We start from the raw sequence: 25530 nt of genomic DNA on the forward strand, positions 1-25530 counted from the left end.
GACTTATAGGAACAAATGACAAAATTTAATATACTTTTGTCATCTAACACATGTGGGGGATCATGAGCTCTACTGAGTTTAGAATGTTTTGTTAAACTTGAGATGCTCACAGACAGAAAAATAACGTGATGAATGAGCATTCAGCCCTAACTAAGGGAAAGGAAATTACTTAGGAGAAGCCCTTCTGAACCATTTGGCTAAATAACTAGAGTTACTACTAGACAAAAAAGTCTAGAGTAGATGTGTGTGCCAGGAGGTACCTGGTATTTGAGCCAACATGAACAAATGAAATTTGGTCAAGTCCCTCTCCGTCCTGTCCCCATGCCTAGTTCCTAGATTTCGTTTCTAGGATTAATTTGATTTAGAGACTTTAAAACATTTAAGAAATTAGATTTGAATTCAACAATTGAGTATAACTTTTTTTTCCTTGCCTCCTCAGACTTAAATCAGACACCAAGTATTAGACTGGTTTACTCAAATCATTACATTATTTCAATGTTAGCTATTGTTAGAGTATACTAAGCATAAAAAACCCAATACCATATAATACTGACTCACATACATATTTATGTGTGTACATATGCTACAAGATTATTTTGAGATTGTCTCTTAGTTTGATGAGGTAAAGAAAACAAGCTCAAAGTAGCTTAGTTAAAAAAAAACTTTTTAAAGGTAGATGTCAAAGTGCTATTTCAAAAAATACTTTTATATTAAATGTTTTTCACTATAGAAAAAGTACAAAGAAATAAAATTAAAGACCTCTTTTATAAAGGAGTATGGAGTAGGTGTATGAATTTTCTACAGACTTATAAAAATGGTGTATATGTACACACACACACAATACGTTGAATAGTGACACCCCCCCCAAGAATTCATGTCCACTTGAAATCTTAGTATATGACCTTATTGGGGAACAGTCTTTGCAGATGTAATTATTTGGAAGTTATACAGGATTAGGGCCCTAAATCCAATGGCTAGCATCCTTCTAAGAAGAACATGTGGAAACAGACACACAGGCACAAAGGGAAGGAGGTCATGTAGTAACAGAGACAGAGACTGGAGTGAGGTAGCTACAGGGAACACACAGGCCACTGGACAGGAAGAGGCAAAGAATGATTCCCCTTCAGAGCCTCGAGAGGGAGCATAGCCTTTCCAACACCATTTCAGACTTCTAGACTTCATAACTTTGAGAGAATAAATCTCAAGCTGCCTAGTTTGTGGCAATAGTGTTTTTAGCAGCCCTGGAAAACCAATACAATACATATATACTTTGGTACTGGTCAGCTTGTCTCTCTTAACATATTGTGAACATCTTTCTTTCTTTCTTTTTAAGATTTTGTTTATTTATGTGAGAGAGAGCGAGCACAGAGGGAGGGGAGAAGCAGACTCCTTGCTGAGCAGAGAGCCCAACGTGGGGCTGGATCCCAGGACCCCGGGATCATGACCTGAGCAGAAGGCAGACGTTTAACCGACTGAGCCACCCAGGCGCCCCTGTGAACATTTTGCTATTTCTTCCTGGGTAATAGTTGTACTACGTCTCATTGTATAGGGAGGTGACCACAATGTACCCGATACCACAAATCTTACAGTAGCATGTTTAATTGCAAGAATTCTAATGTGGCCATTTCCTCTTTTTCAGTTAATTATTATTTTAGGACAACAGAACTGGTGGTCACTTAAATGCTAATAATGACCAAGTCATTGTTGGCTCACATAAAAAGACATGGACACCTTTTCACGTTCTAGAACTCTTCAAGTAATTTTTGGCAGAGGTTCAGTTGTTTGTTAGACTTCTCACAGCCAGATGAACATCATTGGTTCTCCCACTTTAACAGAAAAGGAAACAAGAAATCATCTTATATTAAAAAAAAAAAAAAAAGTCCTGTCCTTGGCCCTGGTCATCGTAAACTAAGGGAATCACAGGATGTACTGTCTGATGGTATTTGGCTTCCTTTCATGGAACAACCTCAATTAAAGTGAAAAGAACACACTCAATTCTCAAGTGATATCTGAGTGGATGTGACCCACTCAGTCCCAACCAGCACACAGAAAATAATCATCTGTAACCTAGATTGCAAGACGTTACTGCCATCATGGAAGCCTCGACTCCACTGGAAATTGGCCCAAAGGTTTTGCAATGAGATGAATAAATGACAGATGAAATAAGTTAAACTCACAAAATCTACTAGTAGACCTAGGGCATTTCTGAAATCATCAACGACCTTATATTTTGGATTATCTTTGGATTTGAAACACACATGGTTAAGAAGTTTGGCTTTCAGCAGCCACGATTCTGGAAGTTAAGCATCCCCACTCTCTCAAAAATCACAAGGCCCTCAGCTGACCCTTTCAGGTAAACCTGAAATCAGGAATTAGCTTCCCAGTTTCTCAGTTCTACTTAAGGCACTTATTCCTTAGGAGTTTCCAGAAGTTAGGAGTCAGACTGGCAACACAAAGCTGCCAAATTGGAATGAGAATGCATTGAGGAAGAATTGGGGGATGTCTGCCTCCCAAATTCCCTCTCTCTCTCAAACACACACACACACACACACACACTACTCTGGGCAAAAATCTTTAAGTTTGAAAATTGTCCCTTGCTAACCTTTGAAGAAGAAAACATTTCAACATACATTTTCCTCAAACATAGGAGTGGAAAATTTGATCCAGCATTAAGGGGACATGCAATATAAAGAAAAAAGTATCCACGTAATTATTGGGTTCTTCTCCACAGAATTAAAAAAGCGTCCCCTAGCTATCAAAATGCCAAAGGAAACCAAGCTCTCTTATTAACTTGTTAACTCGTTCATATGCAACTTTTAAAGTATGTATAGTGGTTGTTCTTACCCCCTAAACTAGAAGAATGATACTGTTACTTTACTTTTTAACAATCTGTTTTAATAGAATCACCAAGTATGCACTCACGGGGAGCTGAAACTAACTGCTTGAAAGGCACTGTAGACAAGGACCAGGTCTCTCAAATAGTCTTTTTCTTGGAGAGTTTATAAGGAGGTTAAGAAGAACACAAGACCCATAACCCTTAAAATCTAAGACTATATTACAGTGTACAGAATTTTTTACAATCCTCTTAATAACAATAGGATAAAACATGTAATTTTAAGAAATAGGCAACTGCCTACAGACACTTCACTCAAGATACACAAAAGGCCAATAAGCACCCAAGATACTTAACATCCTTCATCACCAGGAAAACATGAATTAAAATCTCAGTGTGCTACTTCTATTCTATACATCTGTAAGGAGGATGGCCCAAATCTAGAACACTGACAATACCAAGTGTTGCCAGGAATGTGAAGCCACTTTCACACACCGCGGGCAGGAACGTGAAAAGGCACAACCACTCTGGCCATTTGTAGTTGCTCAAGTAGGACTCTAGGACTAGGACGCCACCAGTCCCCTTCCAGGTATCTACCCCAGAGAAATGAAAACATATATTCCCACAAAGACTAGAATGTGAAAATTCACGAAAGTTTTATTCCTAATTGCTAAGAACTGGAAACCACCCAAATGTTCATCAACTGGTGAATGATATACAAAACACAGGTAGCCAGATAATGGCTGACTACTTCGCAGCAAAGAGGGACAAACTGCTGATCATCCCAGTCCGGATGAATCTCTAAATGATGCTGAGTAAAAGAAGTCAGACCCTGAAGAGCACAGTCTGGATGGTTCCATTTATGTCCAGTGTGACCTACTGTATGGTGACCATGCACGCGATTACCACCACCATGTGAGACGAAGTGAAGCAGTGGTTGCCTGGGGCAATGGACAAAGAGAACCGGCGTCTTCTGGGAGTGAAGGCTTCAAGAGCATATACACGGCCAAACCTCGCTGCATCATACACTCTAAAAGGATGCAGCTGACTGTACGTAAGCTAAATCACCAGGTTGATAAAGGGGGAAGGCTATAGTATCATCTGTCTGAAGTTCTTTCCACATTCCATTTGGACTTTTAACTAACATCCGCTGCATGCCAGTATTGTGCCGGGGGCTGAGGCCACAAGGGTCATAGAGGATTACAGACAAAGGGTGACAGAGTAGCCTGGAACAGGGAGCAAGGAGAGACAAGAGGGAGCAAGGAGGGACGGGAAGGAGGTTAGCACAGCCACCTGGGAAGCCCTCCCCCTGCGCCTGGTTTGCACCCCTCCCCACCACACAGGCTCAATACCCCCTCTCCCGTATCCTCCTTTGATAGTAAGACATTGAGCCCACACGCCCCACAAGCTTTCTATTTCATGGTTATTGATGGTGAGCAGGTCCCTATAGCTGGGATAATGCATTCAAAGCTCCCCTTTTGTTTATTCTTAATTGGTCAGTCTCCATGGGGATTCCCGGAGCCCTCACCCAGACTGGTGGGTGAGGGCCCAGGGCAGGGGGGGCTGTGGATGCAGATGGCTGTTTCCTGCCCGCGTGGCACTATCGCAGGGGTCACGTTAAGGCCAGATACTGCTCAATAACTTCCAGAAGGGGGGGAGGCTGGACGAAGAGCCGGGACCGCCGGAGGACCATGGCAGAGTGACGGCCCGGACATGTAACCTGCAGCTTTAGGGTCTGCCCCACACTTGATGTGCAGGGCCGGTGCTCCAACAAGGAGAAGGAAACAAAAATTTCAAAGAGGGCATCAAGAAAGAAATCTCAGAGGATTATTTTGCACTTAGTGCAATATTCAGGGAGCATACTGAGCAGGCTGGACACATCACAGATCAACACAGGCAGCGGTTCCAGTGCACCCGGGAGAAAATGAAACAAAATCCGGAGTGAGGGTTGCTGTGTGTGCGCTTCTTGGGGCAGCTGCTGGCGGGGCACATTTTACTTGTGCCCATGATGTTGTTTCAATCTGAGAGTAGTACCCGCACTAGGCCGAGCTTTAAAGATATATTTTATTAATTTATTTGACTGAGAGAGAGAAATCACAAGCAGGCAGAGAGGCAGGCAGATAGAGGGTGAAGCAGGCTCCCCGCTTAGCAGAGAGCCTGATGTGGGGCTCGATCCCACGATCCTGAGATCATGACCTGAGCTGAAGGCAGAGGCTTAACCCACTGAGCCACCCAGGCGCCCCTAGGCCGAGCTTTAGAATCATCTCTCTGACTTCAGTCAGTCCGTGGACACGTGGAAATGCTTTCCAACATACTTGAGCATGGAAACCTCATGGTTAAACTTCAGACTCATCTGATTTTTAAAATTCGTGCTACTGAAGTGTTAAATGAACCACCACTGACTAGGCAATCCACTTACATAATGTCAGTTTAAACAAAACAAAACAAAAAGGTATACACGGACTTATCTGTCTAGTTCCCACCATTACTAGTTTATATCCTTAGTTTCTCCGTGCACATCAAGTAAATGGGAATATATATTCTCATTTTCCGTTTTGCATAATAGCATACTGTACTATTTTTAACTAGTGATGGTCAATCCAAAGATCATAAAAATCTGGGGATCACAACAGATAAGCCTTTTACTCTTCTCAAGGGCCTTCCTGTCAGGGTGAAGGAACTTGACCATGCAGGCCACTCAGCAATGCTGCAACCTGTGCCTTGTGGCTGCGTGAAAACTTATATTCAGAGGACACACACGTTCAGTTTTCTTGTACATGCTCCACTTCTGAAAGCTTCTGAAAATTATAGGACTAATCACTGCATCCCTGCTGGGTATTAGGACAATGATCAAATGATCAATGATCAATGAACAAAGCTACTTTATCAGGGTCAGGTGTGGGTCTCCCCCCCTTTCAGATGCCTCCTGCCAAGTACCCCAGAGGCTTTTCCGGGAGGGGCTGGGCATTATTTATCTCTGCCCTCTGGGGGCCCAGCAATGGGGCACCGCATAGAGAAGGAACTCAGTAAGGTTGCTGAAAGGATAGAAATCTTAAAGGACTGTGGGAATTTGGGCTTAAATCTCCATTATTGTGTAAAATCCAGAAGTGGGAATTTAAAAAGCTACATAAGCAACAACTTGAAAACAAGTTTTGTTATTTCAAAACGACAAAAAGGAAATAGATGTGGGGGGGTGGGTGGAGCCCATTCTGGTAGCTTCCCTTTCTCCTGATCTGTTGACCACCAAATACAAACCCTGCAAGGAATGAAGGGAATGGGGGCTTTTAAATAAAGGGATACCAGTATTTATAAGCAAAGTAAAACTGTGACCCTGAGAGAACTTCCCTGTCACGTTCGTGCCTCTGGCAATTTTGACAAGTTACCTCTCAGGGCTTTTCCGGGATAGGCGGACACTAAATAAAAAATTAATGTCTCTAAAGCGAAGCAAAACAAAAACAAACAGTACTTTTAAAAAGACAAAAAAAAGATGGCAGAAATCTGAGGAAGAGCACTGGAAGAGAACTTCAGGCTTATGCAACGACGACACTGGCCATAAACTCCAGGACCAATTCTCTACAACACATCACAATTTTATAGATTTCTATCAATGCACACTACGTATTTTTAACTCCTACTTCCCTCTCTCAAATCTCTTGCCCTTTTCCTCTTTTGCTCCAAGTCATGGCTAAAATCTGATTCTTTTGACATACTTTCCATCCTGAACCAAGTCAGGTCTGGACATAACAAAGACTGAGCTCTAGCTGTGTTTTCTTTACCGGATCAACTACAGAAAGGACAGCATTACTAATAGGAACCATCAACTTCACTATCCTATGTAAACATTACCACCACCTTCTGCTCTTTTAGAAACAAAAAAATCACGCCTGAGGAAGAAAGTCTGTCCTGGTTCAAGTGAGCAAAATTCTAATTAGCCAGGGGAGATCTGACACTGAAAACGTACAAGTTTCTTTTGTTTTTTTTTTTTTTTAACATAACCTACTAAGAAATTATTTCTTGGTGGCCTATAAAACTCTGTTTAACCTTTACCCCACTATTTATTTTCTCTAAAATAAACAATCACCTTCGGGGACGCTTTTTAACAAAAACACATTTAGGAGAAATTTCTTTGATTATGCTATAGGGTAAAAAGGTGTGTAATTTCAGTTTTTGCCTATGTGAATTATAGGTTTCCATTTTGAAAGAATCCTCTCAACAACAAAAATATAAATTCTAAGGGCTACAGTACAAATACTGAGATAAACAATCAGAATTTCCAAATGAACTGAGAAACAAGGTTCAGGGCACGCGGGTAGCTCAGTCAGTTAAGCGTGTGCCTTCAGCTCAGGTTATGATCCCAGGGTTCTGGGATCGAGTCCTGCATTGGGCTCCCTGCTCAGCGGGGAATCTGCTTCTCCCTCTCTCTCTGCTGCTGCTCTCTCTCCGTCAGATAAATAAACAAAATCTAGGGCGCCTGCGGGGCTCAGTTGGTTAAGCCACTGCCTTCAGCTCAGGTCGTGATCCCGGAGTCCCAGGATCACATTCCACATCAGGCTTCCAGCTCCACAGGGAGTCTGCTTCTCCCTCTGACCTTCTCACTTCTCGTGCTCTCTATCACTCTCTCAAATAAATAAATAAATAAAATCTTTTAAAAAAAAAAAGGAAAGAAAGAAAAGAAAATCTAAAAAACAAAATAAAGAAAGAAGGTTCACAAGATGCTGACAGGGGTATGTGAGGAGTGTTATCAGAAGAGCTGCCGGATAGTGTGTGTAAGATTCCAGAGAAGTAGGACGCAGCCAGTTCAGCATCACAGAGGCTGAGAGTGGAAACACAGCCTAATAAAGTCAGGAAGAATGAAACTCTCCTAACTCTATATATTTTTTCTAACATTTTATTATGTAATTTTATATATTTCATACATTATATTCATTTAATATATATTTCATTATGAGATATTCATATACTCTAACATATACATATTCTAACATTTCATTATGAAAAAAGGTAGTTTTCATAGGAGAGGAACAAGCCAATTTTTCCTCTGAAGTGAAATGGACAAAATTTCAAAGTAAACAAATCGACTCAGTCCAGATTCAACTCTCAGACTTCTCCAGAACCTGCCATGGAGGGGATCACCTTCTGGCTGTATAAAAAACTGGCACCATACCACACGGGGTGCTCCGGGAAGCTTCCTCAGTTACGTCTGTACATTTTATGGCATTAAGTGACTCAGAAGGATCCTTCACAATGAAGTATCATACCCCGGCTTCTGAGTTAGAAGGACTGGAAGACGTAAGCTCTAGGCACCAGCCACCTCCTGAGGCTCTGTAGCTGACTACGAAGTGGGCTCCTGCAAATACGGAAGCCACTGGCTGACCGAATTCCTGTCATGGGGCGAAGCTGCGCTGATGGCTTCTGCTGAGGGAGAGAAGACTCAAGCCGGGAACATATGCCTAAATCTCCAGAGTAGGGCTGGAGAATTCTCTCATGGCAAATCAAGCATTCTCCAGGAATTCTGGCCCTCTAGGGTGGGGCACTGGAGGACCCTCATTTTCCTCTCAACTCCCATTTTGAAACAGGAGATAAATTCCAGCATGCACTTTATTTTGCTATTTTTCAATTAACAAACTTTCAGTGGCCTTCAATTTCCAAGTTCTGACTACCCTGCCTGCCTCCCAATGCCCTTGCTTTATTTTCCACTCCTGCTCAATATGTACCTTGCTAGGCCAGTGAAAATTCTGATTCTAAAGTCTATACTCTTTAGACCAAAATTTTTGGTTTTCTGCATTGTTTAGCTACCTATAGCATAATGGCTTTGGGGGTATCTTCTTTTCTTTGAGCCACTGTGGACTAAGGAAATGCAAACCACTTTTACTCCTAGGCCAAGCCAAATACAACAAGGTAAATCTGTTACAAAAGAAGTTGCTTATACATCTGACTTCCCCGGAACTCAAGGGCCTTATGGGGCATCTAGCACAGACCTTGGCAAGAGTCCGCTTTTCTTTTTTTTTTTTTTTTAAGATTTTATTTATTTATTTGACAGACAGAGATCACAAGTAGGCAGAGAGAGAGGCAGAGAGAGAGGAGGAAGCACACTCCCTGCTGAGCAAAGAGCCAGGTGTGGGGCTCTATCCCAAGACCCTGGGATCATGACCTGAGCTGAAGACAGAGGCTTAACCCACTGAGCCACCCAGGCTCCCTCAGAGTACGCTTTTGAAAATTGGTCGAATTCTCTAAACCAAATGGAATATTTATTTATTTATTTATTTATTTTAAAAGATTTTATTTATTTATTTGACAGAGAGAGATCACAAGCAGGCAGAGAGGCAGGCAGGCAGAGAGAGGAGGAAGCAGGCTCCCCGCTGAGCAGAGAGCCCGATGCGGGACTCGATCCCAGGACCCTGAGATCATGACCTGAGCCGAAGGCAGCGGCCTAACCCACTGAGCCACCCAGGCGCCCCCCAAATGGAATATTTAGATTAGCCTCTATATTTCCCCATCTGTTAATCTAAGGGATAACTCACTGCAGCTCTAGGGAGTCCCCTATCAGTACAGAAAAGATAAGGCTGATGGAAATCAACCTCCTAAATTGAGAGAACCATCTCAAGCCACCATTCTGCTAAGATAACCCACTGTAAACAGATATAACCAGTGACAACCACTGCTGAGTAGGGGTGAGCATCTCAGCACATGTGCCCAGAAGACCCCTTAACAGAAGTTCTGACAAAGGACCCCGAGAAGAAGTTAAAAATTAGGCACCTAGGGGCGCCTGGGTGGCTCAGTGGGTTAAAGCCTCTGCCTTCGGCTCAGGTTATGATCCCAGGGTTCTAGGATCGAGCCCCGCATCGTGCTCTCTGCTCAGCGGGGAGCCTGCTTCCTCCTCTCTCTCTGCCTGCTTCTCTGCCTACTTGTGATCTCTGTCAAATAAATAAATAAAATCTTTAAAAAAAAAAAGGCACCTAATGAGCATCAGATAATCCTTTGATTTTTACAAATACAAAGAAAAATGTTAAGGACAAGATCACCATTTTTAGAAACTTGTATGACAGCAGCAAACCTAGATGATACTAGTATGTAGGCAACATACAAGTGAAGCTAGACTCCCCCCATCTGCAGCTGCTGACCTGGGGAGCAAGGGATCTGAAATCTACACTCTCATCACAGTAAGCCACCTTACAACAGCCTCTGTTAAATGGGACAGACTTTCACAAATGTCTTTTATACACACACAGTGTTTCTTTTTGTTTTTCTTAAGAGTTCATTTTTCAAAACTGGCCAAGCTGGGTGGGAGAGCCGATGTCTTAGGCTTAAGTTTTAGTTTTGCCTTTCTTTACAGTCCATTTCCTGGGGCCAAGTTGGTTTGGGGTTTTGTTTTTGTTTTTTGTTTTTGTTTTTGTTTTTAGTATTCAGAAACATATTCTACTGTATTGCATGTTCAAACACCCATGTGGAAATAGTCCCCTGGACTTATACATTCATTCTTAAGAGACTGGAGTATGCAAACAAGGATGCACTGGGCAGAGGGCCAGTTAATAAATCTCATTTCCTACAAGCATCTGCATGAAACAGAGCTATAGGGAGTAGCTTCTCCAGGGAGAGTCAGAGCCCGACTCATTCGTTCTATGAATTAAACACTATCACCTCAGATGGCCCACGCCACATTTGTTTTTTAAGCACCTCTTAAAATATATGGATTTCCAGTGCTCGTAAATGCAATGAGGAAGCTGGGTCCAAGAAGGCAATCACACAGTAGAAATATCCACATAGCTCTGCTGAGCCATTTTTGCACTGGCCTCCTTTGACTGAAATTACTACTAGAAGGATAATTTCCTAAAGGTAACTTGCTCTTCTAATCAAAGTAAGCATGGGTTTCGATAATGGTGAACCACCCTCTCTGGTCCAGACTATACAAATGGACTTGGTTTACACAAAGAGATACCTGGAGTGAGATACGTGGGTCATGAACCATATCTGACCCTTATCCATGAACAATCTAGTGCAAATGGCATGACAAGAAGGTCTTTTGCTGGGAAGAGTGGTCACCTGACATTACTAGAAAGAACAGTATTCCCTAGGTGTCCTCTCCTCTCCTCACCTGGAGCTCCTGGCTGGAGCTCCTGGAAGAGTCATAACAGCATTCTTCTTGTATCTATGTAGATCTTTTATGAAAGTCTTTGTTTTAAATGTTTGAAGCTAACCTCACAGTGACTCTGTAAGAATGCAAGGAGATAATCTTTCATGCCATGAGCAACTGTAGAAAATAAGGCCAAAGGTAAAGGACCCGCTTGAGGCCTACCTACAACACAGCGAAGGAATCAGGAAGAGAGTTCCCTCCGATCATCCCAGGGCTCTGGGTTGTCCCCCCCAAGGAACTCAAACCGAACTCTTCAGCACATGTCATTTTTAAGGGTTATAATGGACCCACCACCTAAGCAACATTTATTTGGTTAAATCTCTCTATTTGGGCTTTCACAGTACCTTCCAAGTTTCCTCAGCAATTAAATGGCAATATTATTCCAGCCTCAGGATGCCAAAATAATTATGGAACACTTCCTGGATACAAACAGGTCTCACATTTTTCCTTTCCCCACGCCCCTCCAAAGAAATAAGTGGTAGTTATACTACATTGGCCATGCACTTTGAAAGCAGAGCAGACCAAAGAAAACACAAGGTGTGTCTGTCTCAGCATACACCCTTTGTGTAATACAATACCAATAAAACTTTGGAGGATTCCTTCTTCATTTAACCTATGATACCTCTCACTATGGTGTCCAATAATCCTGTTACATAAAATACAAATGAAATAATGCTCTTACTGACTTAAGAATTTCTCCAGTCAGATCTTTTCTTTAAATTCAGTTCATTTTTCCTTTCATATAACTTCAGGTACCATTACAGGGGACTCGGAAAACAAACTGGATATAATTTAGGAAATGAAAATAACTTAGATTGAATTGAAAAGATAACTAAGCTTTTACTTTAAAGCAATATTTTGTCACCAAAAGGTAGCATTTAACCTTTCCAACCAAGACATTTCCCACCGCCATTTCAAGTTTGTTCATATGACTAATAAAACCCAACTAAGCAACTTCCTTTGGCCTATGTGGTAAAATTCGAACTCCGTCTTAAAAACAACTGCTACTTATGTGGCAGAGATTAAATCATTGACAAAATGAAGGCTTCAAATCATATTACCTATATGGACAGTTGAACTAAGTGAGGTTTAAAAGCAACTCGGGGTTTTTGTTTTTAAATTCTATTTTAGGCTTTGGAATGTTCACAGGGAAAGGTGGATGAGTAAGGGAGAGAAGGGACCCAATGTTCCAATCACAAGGATCTCCAAGAGGAGAGTCCCAGACGTTGTGGACCAATTTTGGTTTATATTAATAACAAGCGCTTGGACTCTGTAAGGATGCCATGTCAACATATTAGTTGGAACCATAAGGCATGAGATTTTGGTGACCTCACGGGCACAGCCAAAATTAACTCCAAGTATTTATATAACTGCTGGAGATGGCAGGGCAAAGGTTGCTTATAAATTTTTCTTTTTGAGTCAGCAAATGGGGTTTTTTTGGTCAAAGAGAGAGGAGGTGGGGTGCTTTGGGTCCCATTTTACAAATATGTCATATTTACACACACTGAATATTCTACCACAATACCACTGGAACGTTTAGATGAAGGCATTAAAAAAAAGAAAAAAAGAAAGAAAGAAAAAAAAAAGAGTTATTTCCTGTTGCTCACTAACTGAGAGGATGCGCTCTAGAGGTATGTGTGCTCTGCCTTGAAGCAGAAGCATTGTTAGTGGTTATCAAGGTAACATTTAAAAATAACTACCCCAGTACAAAAGAACTTCAGAGGAAATATGAGGGAAGCTATCAGTCTCCCTTCAAGTCTGGCCTTGAGCTGCATTAGACTCTAGCTGCATTCTCCATTACATTGTTATCCTTATCAAACAATGCAAACAATTTTAATGAGCTTATCTACTAGAACATATTGCCAGATATGCTAATGTAAAAATGATGCCAACCATACAGACCCACTCATTAATCAAAAAGCTCACAATACAATGACCAAGATCAGTCCCATCCTCAAATCAGACCTCGGCAAAATAGCAGGAATTACCTTCCCACTGTTTAAAGAAGGGCGGGCTCCCCCACCCATGCGGACGCTATAAACTCCTAAGAAAATGCATAACGGCACCCGGGTTTCCTCAGGTCCACTGCAGTCCAGTCTCTTTCTAATAAACCATGGGTTCTATGGAGAAAATTTTGGCGAATGTCTGACACCGTGACCTCTGCTGTCAATCCTTGCACCAATCAGCGAGCAGAATTCTTACAAAGCTCCATCAATCTGGCGGTTTAACATCACAGACTGCAGCTTAATCTAGAGGATTCCATCTTTCCTGCACACACACCAGGGCAAGCTCAAACATTTTTCTCGCCATCCTCCTGTTCCCTGCCTCTAGGCACAGCCTATCCAATGGTTCCTTTAAAATCTAAAGGAAAGGAGGAAAGGAAGTGCTACAGCCTGTCTCCCTTTGGAGAGGGGGGGAAAATTGCTTGCATTTTTATCAGCGTGGAAGGAAGGAGATGGAAGGAGACCCCTCGGAGGCAGCAAACCTATTCACAAAATGCTCTCCATCTGCCTTGGTGAAGCCTCAGCACATAGCCAACATGACACATGGAAACAGACAGCAAATGATCACAAGCGCCGGGGCGAACGCACGTCTGCAGCCCGGTCCGGGCGCAGTGTCCGCTCCATTATATAACGGGCCGGATTTCCGCGCGCCCCCGTCGAGCTCCCCCGCCCGGCGCCGCGCCCGGTGCCAGCCCCATTACCTGTAGGAACGCTCCCCGCGCACTGTGTGCTTCCGGAAAGGAATGATGGTCCCGTTATCCTGGATGATGTCGTTGTTGTTCTCGCCATTTGGGGACAGGGTTTGGGTCGGACCAGGCATTGGCGCACTCCCGAGGAAGGGAACAAACCGCGGAGGGCTGGCTGGTGAGGAAGGTGGCTGCGTCTCGTCTTCCCGCTCGCCTGCTCCTCGCGCAGACCGTGCCTGCCTGCCGCCTGCTCGCTGGCTCCCTTCTCCCAGCTCGGCTCCCGCCCCGCCCTCCTGCGTCCCGCCCTCCCGGCTGCTGACGTCAAAGCGCCGGCAGCAGCCCCGGGTCACGTGGCCGAGCCCCGTCACCATAGCAACCCGCTAACTCATCACCTCGCCTCAATTCGCACAGGGCCGAGGCGTGACCATGCCAGCAGCTCCAGGCAGGCACCGGGGCAGGCCTACATCTGGCATGTAAAACCCCAGGCCACCCCAGGCCCCCCTTACAGACTTGCCTCGTCTGAAAACCAGCTCTTCCTCTAACCATTTCCTTTTTGACCCGTGCTCCAACTGCAGCTGTGTACACAAAAGAACGATTCAGGCAGAGGGGTGTGGGAGACCCTTTAACTCCTTCAATACCAAGTTCTTACAGCATTCAAATTAAACTCGGTCTGGTCGCAAAAAAATATACAAAGACCTGGTGGCCTGCTCCAGAAAATGTACCAGACTAAGGGGGTTCAGATTTCCAGCTTCCTCCCCCATTCCATCAACAGCAGCATCCTCTTCCCCAAAAAAAGCCCCAAACCTGAAGACCTAAGAGGAAACTGTATTTCCTTCGAATCAGTGCAGGCTTTACTTTAATTATGTGAAGATTAAAGGTTGCAAATGAGATTTTCTGCAGAAAAGAATCCTCAAAGGGTTTTTAAAAAAATAAATAAAAGATAGCCACCATTTTAGAACATGATGGTAGTTACCCAAGACTCCCCATTCACATTCTTAAACTGCCTCTTGATACAGATATTAACTCCTTGCCATTTATTTTATTTTCATTTGAATTAAACCAGCCCAAACTCAATTAGTATTTGGAAGCTCTCAACATTCTAGTTGTTCTATATCATTGCAGTGTAGTTTTCAAATACACTGGCCATGAGGCAGGTACTATTAGCATCGTCCCTATTTTAAAATGAGTAAACTGGTGAGATTAAGTAACTTGCTCAAGGTCACAGAGCTAGGAAGTGGTGAACTGGAACATCAAAATGACATGCTTTTTTCAATGTGATTGGACAGTACTGATCTATATTTAATGTGAGCTCATAAATATAGATCAAGGTAAGAATCAAGTACTTTATGTACACTCTCAACATGACCACTGTGAAAAGAGCTGTGAACAGAATTGCTAGTACTAGGCAACGTCGATGGATTAGATTATAAACTCTCAACAGACCCCAGATGCATCCATTTCTTTCCTCCAGAGAGAAGAGAGTTTAAAGATTCTCTGCTTATCAAAAGTGGTCTCTGACCTTCTGTTGGGTGAGAAGGGAAGAACTGGGGTATAAAAGAAAGTACAAGGCTATATGGGCTCATCTCTTCACATCATTGTGTGGTTTATCAGCTTTATCATTTTGTGGTATAGATATTTTTAAAATCCAAACAAAAAACAACCTTGTCATTCCCAACAATTCTCCAGCCTATCTCCCTGGTAATAAGTTATTTCTGGCATCAAGTTTCTAGAATTAGAATGAAATAGTTCACAACCCAGATGGTAATGATAATCTCAAACAAGGGGATCTTTTTTTCCTATTTCATATTCTTCTTTTGGGCATCTTAGTTTTATTTTTCTGTCTTTCCAGTGAACTCATAGTGTACAAGTTGATTTTTTAAAATCTATATCTCAGCATACCTGAGACTTTGCCCCCCTCATACAGTAAGAATCTACTTCAGACCTAAGACTTGCAAGATATACAGATAAATGTAAGTAAAAGATACATTGCACGCTGAACTAAAGAGGCTTGAGAGTGTAGTCATCACTACAAAGATTACAGTTCCTCTATTTCTGTTACTGGTCCCATGGTTGTCAATTTCCTTACTAATCTGTTCCCTTTCACAAAAGCTTCCCCTTTCTTTAGGATAGTCTGAAGGTGAAAAGCAGTCTACAAATGAAGTATTTAATGTTTTCAGAGTACATCCTCTCATTTTGGGTTCTTTAGTACAGCTTACTTCTCCATGATCTCATAGTTAAGTAATACATATGACATAACTGATATTATCATAGGGACTAAATTTGTCAGAATTTGAATGTATAGCTCATTGGCTATATCAAAATATTTTGTGGAGACAGTACTCCCACCGTGTCTATGTTGCTCATGAAGAGAGAGGACTATGGCCAAGAACTTGGGTTGAGGTGAAGGGCAGTGAGTCAGGTGAAAGAGGGATCTAAGAGCTCCTGTAAATCTTTCTCTAGGACTGCCATGAGCCATGTTACTATGGAGGGACCCAGAGAGCTCCAGAGACCTGTGATGATCCTCTGAGACACTGGGGTAACCGGGGTAATAATTTGAAAATACTAAACAGATGTGTTTTCATTCCTTTCCCCATAAATCAAGTAGGCTGGCAGCCATTCTCCTCTTTAGCCCTAGGGAAAAGGAGAGGGCAAATTCCACTTTGGGAACGAGGATGTAGGACACAGGGAAAATGCAGAAAAGGCAGGAAGGGGGAGGAAAGAGTCTACCCCTTCCAAATCCGACTGAGTGTAGGAAGAAGATGAAAGGTGGAAAAAGCAGGTCTCCAAGGGAGATGTTAGAGAGGTTTAGCTTTGTTCTCAGGCTTGCGGACTTACTCTGACCTCCTTTCCCATTTGAGACTCTGAGAAATAACACCTCAAGGAGTGTCTCCCCATCACCTCCCTCCCCAACTGGGCAAGGTTAGCCCCAGCACAATAAAGACTAAAATCAGTGGCTTGTTATGGCTTGGCAGAAGGGTTAGGGAGAGGCAAAAATAGTTAAAAAACTGAACTATTACCCAAGAGTTGGAACTATTCAAAGTCGGTCAAAATTGCAAAAGACTATAATTCTATGAATTGGCAAGTTTAAAACCATTTGTTTCCCCACCTCTCAGTAGGGTAAGGACAGTCACATCGATCAATTATAGAAAAGAATACCTTTGCTAAAGCATCTATGAACATCCAAGTCTGGATTGAGGTTTTGTCCTATGTGCATAAGTGTTTCTAAAATAAAATACATGTAGACAATAAATCTCCAACTGTCCTATGGAGAAATGGCTCTTCTCATCAAGCATCAAGCATCATGATTAAAACTGGGGCTCTAGAGCCTACTGGAGTCCCCCGCTGGGTTTCACTACACGCTGGCAGTGTGAACTGAGCGAGTTACTTTGCATCTGCAAGATTTGGTTTCTTCACTTTCCTCACCTAGAAAGGAGGTGTAATGACACTAGTTTCATACGGTTGCTGGGAGATTAAGTTACAGAATATATTTAAGGTAGCTAACACAGTGTCCGGCATATGACAAATGCTCTTTAGTGGTAAATGTTATTTTAAGGTATAGTCTTGTGTATCAGAAGCTGGTACAATAAAAAGAGAAGTCCCAGGCTTGATCCTAGAGGAACTCATAGGATTGTAGCGAGCAAGATAAAAATACCAGCAATTATGATACGTCATGCTGTAATCATAGCACCATATAGGGTGACATAGGCCCATAGAGGAGGAACACCCAATTCAGAAAGAAAATTAGGAAGTGGGTCCAAAAAGTGCCCCCAAGGAACTATCACCGAAGCCTAATGAGTAATAATTATAACTATTTTGTTCACTTCCTCTGTGCCAGCTAGAATACAAGATCCTTTAGGGTAGGAGATCCAACTGTTTTGTTCACTGCTATCTCTGCAGCTCTTAAAATGGAGCCTGGAAGCCAGCAGGCACTAAATGAACACACCATTCATTCAGTTATTCAACAAATACCTAACTTGATTCTCAAAAAACCCCGAATGACAAAATTGAGGCGAAAAGAAAAGCAACTTGTCTAGTATTGGACATCAGGTTTTCTTGGCCCCAAAGTTCTGATGCTCATCCATTAGGCTGTATGGCATTTAAAATAGAAATGGTAGAGCAGGGGGAAGATAAAAGATTTCTCAAGCAGCTATACTTCGGTACAGAGGTAGGCTAGGATGTGGGGTCTCTGGGAAATAGCAATTTGTTTAGTATGGACCAAGAGCAGATTACAGAGTGACAGGAGATCAGGCAAGGACCAGGGACAGAAGAGTGCCATGGCCCTGCTAAGGAGCTTGACCTTAATTCTGAAGGTGTTTTAGAACCATGAAGTACTTTAGGGAGAGAAATTAATGGTGAAATTTGCTTATCACCAAGGTCTGATGCCAGTAGTGTGGAGAATATATCAGAGAAGTCTAAAATCAATCAGTGATGAAGGCCTAACTTCAAACAGTGGCCAAGGGACTGTAGAAGAAAGCACAGATCTGAGTTCTGAGGGTCTAACAGCTAGGATTTTTTGACTAATTGGATGTAGGCACCATCATTAATGGAGGTTATGGGTCGGTGGTGGAGAAAGACATTTCAAATGAATCCCAAGTTTATGGCTTGGGTGGCCAAGTGAATAATGGTATCATTTATCAAGCTAGGAAATACAGATTGAATTGCCTTCTGGAAGAAAGGTTCTCAATGTGTTTGGACATAAAAAAAAAGTGCTTCTAGAATATCTTGAGTGGTGAGAATGAGCAGTTACTGTGCTTCACATATAGTAGATGTTCATTAAGTACTTGTTGACTAAGGGAATATATGGGTCCTTGAATTTATTTGTTATGTTTGACTTAGAGGTACATAGGATTTTAAGGAAATTATCTCACAGGTGATAACTGAAGTGGTGGGTGTTGGTGCCCTCAGAGAGAAAGAGAAAGCTTGCCATGGAACTCTTTAGAAGCTTAGGGATACAAAACAAGCCTGCAAAGAATGACTGAGGAGGATTTTTGCCTGGTGGGGCAAATCAAAGAAGTTTCACTCTGTCCAAGGGACAAACAAGTTTCAGAGAGAAAGTCTCTCAGGCCAAATGTCATAAAGTTTGAATCATATAAGGGCAGAGGAGGGTTTCCTGGATTTAGAGAGGTGTCCTCAAATATATTTTTTGAGAGGCTGGATTTCAGATCAGATCCCATCAATGATTTCTGAAGAAAATAAATAAATTATTCAAGTAGGGAGAACTGAAATTCTCTGCAAAATCACTCATATTCCGACTCATCTAAGATCTTTGAGGAAGGAGGAGATTTTTTTTTTTTAATTTTTTTTTTTAAAGATTTTTTATTTATTTGTCAGAGAGAGAGAGAGGGAGAGCGAGCGAGCACAGGCAGACAGAATGGCAGGCAGAGGCAGAAGCAGGCTCCCCGCTGAGCGAGGAGCCGGATGTGGGACTCGATCCCAGGACGCTGGGATCATGACCTGGGCCGAAGGCAGCTGCTTAACCAACTGAGCCACCCAGGAGGAAGGAGGAGATATTAAATCAAGGTTCATATACAGTATTGGCAACTACCTAGAATAAGTATTTGTACTTATTGCACTGGGAAAAAAAGTTCCCAGAAATATCCCTTCAATATGTTCATTAATGAGTACCTGTTAGGCACCAAATGAACTGACCCTTCTTCTGAGCTCCCATTCTAGTGGGTCTATTGACCCCCCCACACCAACACTATTGGTTTTCAAATATTTAAAATACATGCTTGGAGAGCAGACCAGAGGATACAGAACTATGAGAACAAGGAAAAAAAGGGAAACCATCAGAATTCTCAACACACAAGTCCACTCAAGGAGGACAGAACTGGGTACCAACACAGATTCTAATTTTCAGACTTTCTAGGATATAGCACAATCACATTTCTCTGGAGACTTCAGTCAGTGAGCACCACCAAAGTCATTGCCTCTCTCTATTGCTCCAACATGTGAAGTTCATCTAGGACAGGGATTTTGTATTGTCTTGGATTTGAGAAATCCAAGAGATGATAGCAGAGAAGATATGAAATTGTTAGCCAGGAATGGCTGTTAATCCCGATTCCATTCCAGAAGCTCCTGCTCATCACAAATGCCTTTCCAGGTGAAAACGTGTTCACTGAAGCTGATAATCGCTGCTGTCAAAGGCATTCACAGCTGTCACACCACTTTGGATGGGGGCTTCTGTAGATTGTTATCACCTCGGATTGCAGACAGAATTCCACTTAGCAGTCGCACTCTTGCCCTGGGAAAAGTAATTTCTCCCATGTGTATGTTCTAGGACATTTTCCAGTACAGAATGGCAGGGACAGGTTATCAATCAAGAGCTTAAAATACGCCCCACACCCAAAATGATAGCAGTGGAATGAATATACAATTGGCCAGCCAGTGGTGCTGGCTCTGACATGGCACTGGTGGCATAGAAATGTATTTGGGATTGGCTCTTGTCTTTTTCACTGCTTTTAAACCCAAGACATAGCAGATTTTTTTAGTTCTTTCTTTAGATCTTATGAGAATTTTAAGATATGTAATTGCCTCCTGGTTTTCGGAATAAAATTTTACTTAAAATTGGTGAATTCCCCCCCCACACACACAAAACACACCTAAGAGGTATGCTCATGCGTGATTGACTTTTCAAATTACCTATCCTTGTAGATTACTTATCAGCCTCATTTATAGCTACACTACTATTTTCATGCAGAATTTTGCTATGTGCTAGTAAAATAGTGAGTTTTCTGTAATGTCATGACATAGGACAAGCCACTGCCCAAGATGTCTCTGTGTGCTGGAGTTTTCTAATTGGCTTTTCCTTGGATTTTCTCAAGCTTGGACTTAATTTTGTGGAATAATTCATAGGACATGATGGGAATGCAATTTAAAAACACGCAGGGCATTAGGATTTCTGTAATCATTCAATCAAACCTATGCAGTGTGAGGTTTCAGTGTATTAAATAAGAATGTGCTTTTGAATTATACCAGCTGGCTGAATTTAAGAGCCTTAAATATGTTTTCCATAAAAATACAATGTGATGAATGTTAATTGAAGAATGTATTAAGTATCACAGAAATATAGAAAATACAGTAACCAGGCGCCTGGGTGGCTCAGGTCATGATCTCAGGGTCCTGGGATCGAGTCCCGCATCGGGCTCTCTGCTCAGCAGGGAGCCTGCTTCCCTCTCTCTCTCTCTGCCTGCCTCTCCATCTACTTGTGATTTCTCTCTGTCAAATAAATAAATAAAATCTAAAAAAAAAAAAAAAAAGAAAATACAGTAACCATGCCTGGGGAAACAGGAAAACTTCACCAAGGCAGTGATGTTTGTATCGGGGCTCCAGCTACAGTCCTTCAATAAATATTTATAAAGCACCTACAATGTGCCAGGAACAATGCTAAGCACTGACAATATAGAGATTGACAAAACAGAGACAAGATGCCCTGGCCTCGTGGAACTTAGCACTACAATGAGTGTGTACATCATGGGATAGAGGAGCAGTTGGAAGAGAGGAGTTCAGGAAGGTTCAAGAGGGACCAGAATGTACAGGGCTCTGAATGGCCGTTGTAAAGAGTTTGCCTTAACACCAAAGTTAGAAACCTTTTATTTGTAGAAGCATTAGCAACATCTGCTGACAAAGATGTGGAATTTTAATAATGACAACAATAGCAATAGCAACACCTAACATTTATTCAATCCTTTTTGATGGGCCAAGTGCTATGCTTTAATCGAGTAGGTATATGAACTTATAAGGAGCGATTTTAAATCACCACTTTGTCAGAGGAGGTAACTGGCTAAAAATAACTTCGCCTGATCACCAGCCAGGAAGCCGCAGAGCTGGGCAGGAACATACCTGCCAGGTGTCCATCGTCATTCTTACTCACTAACAACAGCCTGCCTTCTAAAACCTGGGTGTGAGAATGCAGAATCTAAGGTTGGGAAACAGCAGGGATGAGACATCAGACATCAAAAGTTCAGGGAGGTAAGAGACTGTAGATTGTTGCCCTGAAGGCAATTAATTCGGTCTAGGGAGCAAGGAGGTAAAGCCATGAAAAGACTGAAGGCAGGGGCAACCAGGAAGGGATGGGAAGCTGTTACAGAAGAGCACTATCTATGGAATTAAGGGATTAGAAGAAGTAAAAAGATAGGAACTGAAAATTATGGCTAAGGAAAAGATGGGCGGGGAGGGGTGTCTTTTCTTACCTTTATTGATAGTAATTAACTTTTGATAATAATTATTGATAGTAATTAACTTTTTTTCCTGAATAAACCTTAACTATCAATGCCCATTTCTAAAAACTTTTTTTTTTAAGATTTTTATTTATTTGACAGACAGAGATCACAAGCAGGCAGAGAAGGAGGCTGGGCTGGGGGGTGGTGGGGGGGAGCAGGCTCCCTGCTGAGCAGAGAGCCCGATAGGGGGCTTGATCCCAGGATCCTGGGATCATAACCCCAGCCGAAGGCAAAGGCCCTGACCCACTGAGCCACCCAGGGGCCCCTCAATGCCCATTTCTTTGCTATCTTCTGGAGGGGAGAAAATATCATGGGCTTTTTTTTTTTTTTTTTTTTTTTGGTACTTATTTCCGACGTTAAAATCTGCTTTCATTTTCACTACGCCAAGATTGTTGTAATTCAACCATCCAGCTAGAGACAAGCCTATTTGAGAGCTCTTACGGAAATGTGTCTGACCCAAGCTCATGAAATTCTTTCATTTCCTTCCCCTATTTTATTTCCATGTTCAAATTGAGCACATCTTGTTGAACTGACTGGGTAGGACAACTGAAAAAGGATAAAAGGCATCTTGGGCTCAACTGAGTGGCAAGAGAAATGAAGAGACTGTGGGTTCCATTAACAATCAATCTTCGGAAGGCACAAAAGCTTTCAAGAGAGGATTTTCTTAGGGCTCCCAAAAGTCAACTAACCCGTTTGGTTTTATTTCTGACTTTGATATTAAGAAGTTCAAACTGGGGGCACCTGGGTGGCTCAGTGGGTTAAAGCCTCTGCCTTCTGCTCCCGTCATGATCCCAGGGTGCTGGGATCGAGCCCTGCATCGGACTCTCTGCTCAGCAGGGAGCCTGCTTCCTCCTCTCTCTCTGCCTGCTTCTCTGCCTACTTGTGATCTCTGTCTGTCAAATAAATCAATAAAATCTTTAAAAAAAAAAAAAAAAGAAGAAGTAGTTCAGACTGAGTGAAGGGACTCACTAACATAAATGTGAAGCCAGGAGGCAGGGTACGTGAGTGGTGAAGAGAGTAGTTCTAACAGGTACCAGGGGCCTTCAGAGTTTCAGAGCCGCCCAGAACTCAGGCCACCAATGGCAAACAGAGACACAGGGCGGGTAGGTCTTCTAGAGCCTGGGGCGTCTCTGTCAAGTCTGGCACCAGAGCTGTGGCTCACTGATGTCTCCTCTCCAGTGTGTCAGGAGAACATGAGGCTAACAGCTGGGAAGCAGTGTGAGTAATGGAAGAGAAATTCCCCAATTTCTGACCTCATCCAAATAAAATTTTTTAAGAAGAAAATTAAAGAAGCTAGTTCATTAAAAAAAAAAAAAAAAAGGCAACTGGAAGTCATGAAGACTAAGTTTCTATCGAAATGATTTAATTAGAGCCTATACATTGTTTATTCAAGAGCTTAAAAGCCAAGTACTTTACCTTCAAGTTCTCAATTCACATTCACTAAATATCTACAGAACATGAAGTGTCCACCTACAGAGTATGGAGCACATGAAGACAAAGGGTCTCCTTCAACTAGCTTCCATTTAAATAATTAAAAATATATGAAGTTATCAGATTCTTAGGAAATACAAAAGGATCTTAGTCTCAACAACATATGGAAAGCCACAAGAATTTAATAGTCAGCTGATAGAGCTACAATCAATTCTAGCTCTCCTACACCACCTGCCTCTCCTACCCTCCCCCAAACCCCTAATTCTAGTCTTCAGGGAGGATCCCACCAGCCATCAAGGATGCAATGGGATTATTATAAACAAGAAGCAATGGCATGTCTAGTGAATTTTTATTATTCGTGTCTTTCCATCCTGCTGGGAACTATTCCTTCAAACCTTGTGATTCTAATAGAGTTTGCCAATTACAATATTCCGTCTTCCTGGCCCTACGGATTGATTGAGTTAAGCCTATGATCAAGCTGTTTAGAATATTTCTCTAGCATTTAAAAAAATATTAAAGCTGTAATCTGTGTATGTGTGTGTGTGTATGCGCCCATATGCTTGTGGGGGGGCAGAGATAATACCCTCCTTACTGAAGATAACACTTCAGAATTGAGAAAATAATATAAATTGTGGGGCAGAAATAAAAAGCATCCAAATCAGAAAGAAGTAAAATTGTCACTATTTCCAGATGATAGGATATGGCATAGAACCCCCATCCCAACTCCAAGAAAAACCTGTTAGAATAAGTAAATTCAGTAGGGTTGCAGGGTACAAAACTAATTTACGGAGCCAATTGCATTTCTATATAGTAATCAACTATCAGAAAGAGAAATTAATCTCATTTACAATGGCATAACAAAGAACAAAATACCTAGGAGTAAATTTAACCAAGGAGGTGAAAGACCTATATACTGAAAACCATAAAACACTGATGAAAGAAACTGAAGACACAAATAAGTATTCCATGTTCATGGATAATATTGTTAAAATGTTAATACTGTCCAAAGCAATCTACGGATGTAATGAAATCCCTATCAAAGTTCCAATGGCATTTTTTTTTCAAACAAAAAACAATCCTAACATTTGTAAGGTATCACAAAAGATCCAGAATAGACAAACCAATCTTAAGGATGAAGGTGGAGGCATCACACTTCCTGAGGTCAAACTATATTATAAAATGGCACTAATAAAAAAAGATTGGCACTGGCACAAAAACAGACACATAGATCAATGGAATGAATAGAGAGCCCAGAAATAAACCTATATATATAGAATTTTTTTTTTTAAGATTTACTTATTTATTTTTTGCAGGTGTGCACTGAGGGGGTGGGGAGATGATGGGAGGCAGAGAGGCAGAGGGAAAGACCCCAGGACCCTGGGACCATGACCTGAGCTGAAGGCAGAGGCTTTAACCCCCTGCCTAACACAGAGCCCCATGTGGGGCTCCATCCCACAATCCCGAGATCATGGCCTGAGACAAAATTAGTAGTAGGCCACTTTACCAACTGAGCCACCCAGGTGCCTCTATAAGATTAATTTATGAAAAATGAGGCAAGAATATACAAGGGGGAAAGTATAATCTCTTCAATAAATGGTGCTAGGAAAATTGGACAGCTACACACACTAGAATGAAACTGGACCCCTACTTCGCACCATATAGAAAAAGGTATAATAGTTTCCAGACTTAAATGTAAGACATAAACCTTTAAACTCCTGAAGGAAACAGAGGTTGAGCTCCTTGATGTCAATCTGATAATTATTTGTTGGATTTGACCAAAGCAAAAGCAACAAAAGCAAAAACAAATAGTGGGACTACATCAAACTAAAATCTCCTATATAGCAAAGGAAACCATCAACAAAATGAAAAGGCAACCCATAAATAGGAGAAAGTATTTGCAAGTCATACTTAGTAAGGGGTTAATATCCAAAATATATAAAGAACTCATATAACTAAATAGCAAAAAACAATCTTTTAAAAAATGGAGAGGTGGGGCACCTGGGTGGCTCAGTGGGTTGAGGCCTCTGCCTTCAGCTCAGGTCACGATCTCAAGGTCCTGGGATCGAGCCCCATATCGGGCTCTCTGTTAAACAGGGAGCCTGCTTCCCCCTTTCTCTCTGCCCGTCTTTCTGCCTACTTGTGCTCTCTGTGTCAAATAAATTTTAAAAAATTTTTTAAAAAATGGAGAGGAACTAAAGAGACATTTTCCCCAAAATGCCATACA

At 41.9% G+C, this 25530-nt stretch overlaps 1 protein-coding gene across 3 annotated transcripts in view; it reads right to left on the bottom strand.

The window, feature by feature from the left end:
- MAPRE2 (microtubule associated protein RP/EB family member 2) overlaps positions 1 to 25530 on the bottom strand; it is a 158918-nt gene that overhangs the window by 83753 nt on the left and 49635 nt on the right. The window contains exon 1 of one of the 3 annotated variants that reach the window (XM_044243168.1): positions 13669 to 13944. The exons of the other annotated variants lie outside the window; for them this stretch is intronic. Within the exon in view, the coding sequence (XP_044099103.1) occupies positions 13669 to 13787 (119 nt within the window). The 5' untranslated portion in view covers positions 13788 to 13944. Of the gene's footprint in view, positions 1 to 13668; positions 13945 to 25530 lie in introns of those variants that run through there. 3 annotated transcript variants of the gene reach the window in all.

Source organism: Neovison vison, chromosome 3 (assembly GCF_020171115.1).
Source record: "Neovison vison isolate M4711 chromosome 3, ASM_NN_V1, whole genome shotgun sequence".
In the NCBI taxonomy this organism is placed as follows: domain Eukaryota; kingdom Metazoa; phylum Chordata; class Mammalia; order Carnivora; family Mustelidae; genus Neogale; species Neogale vison.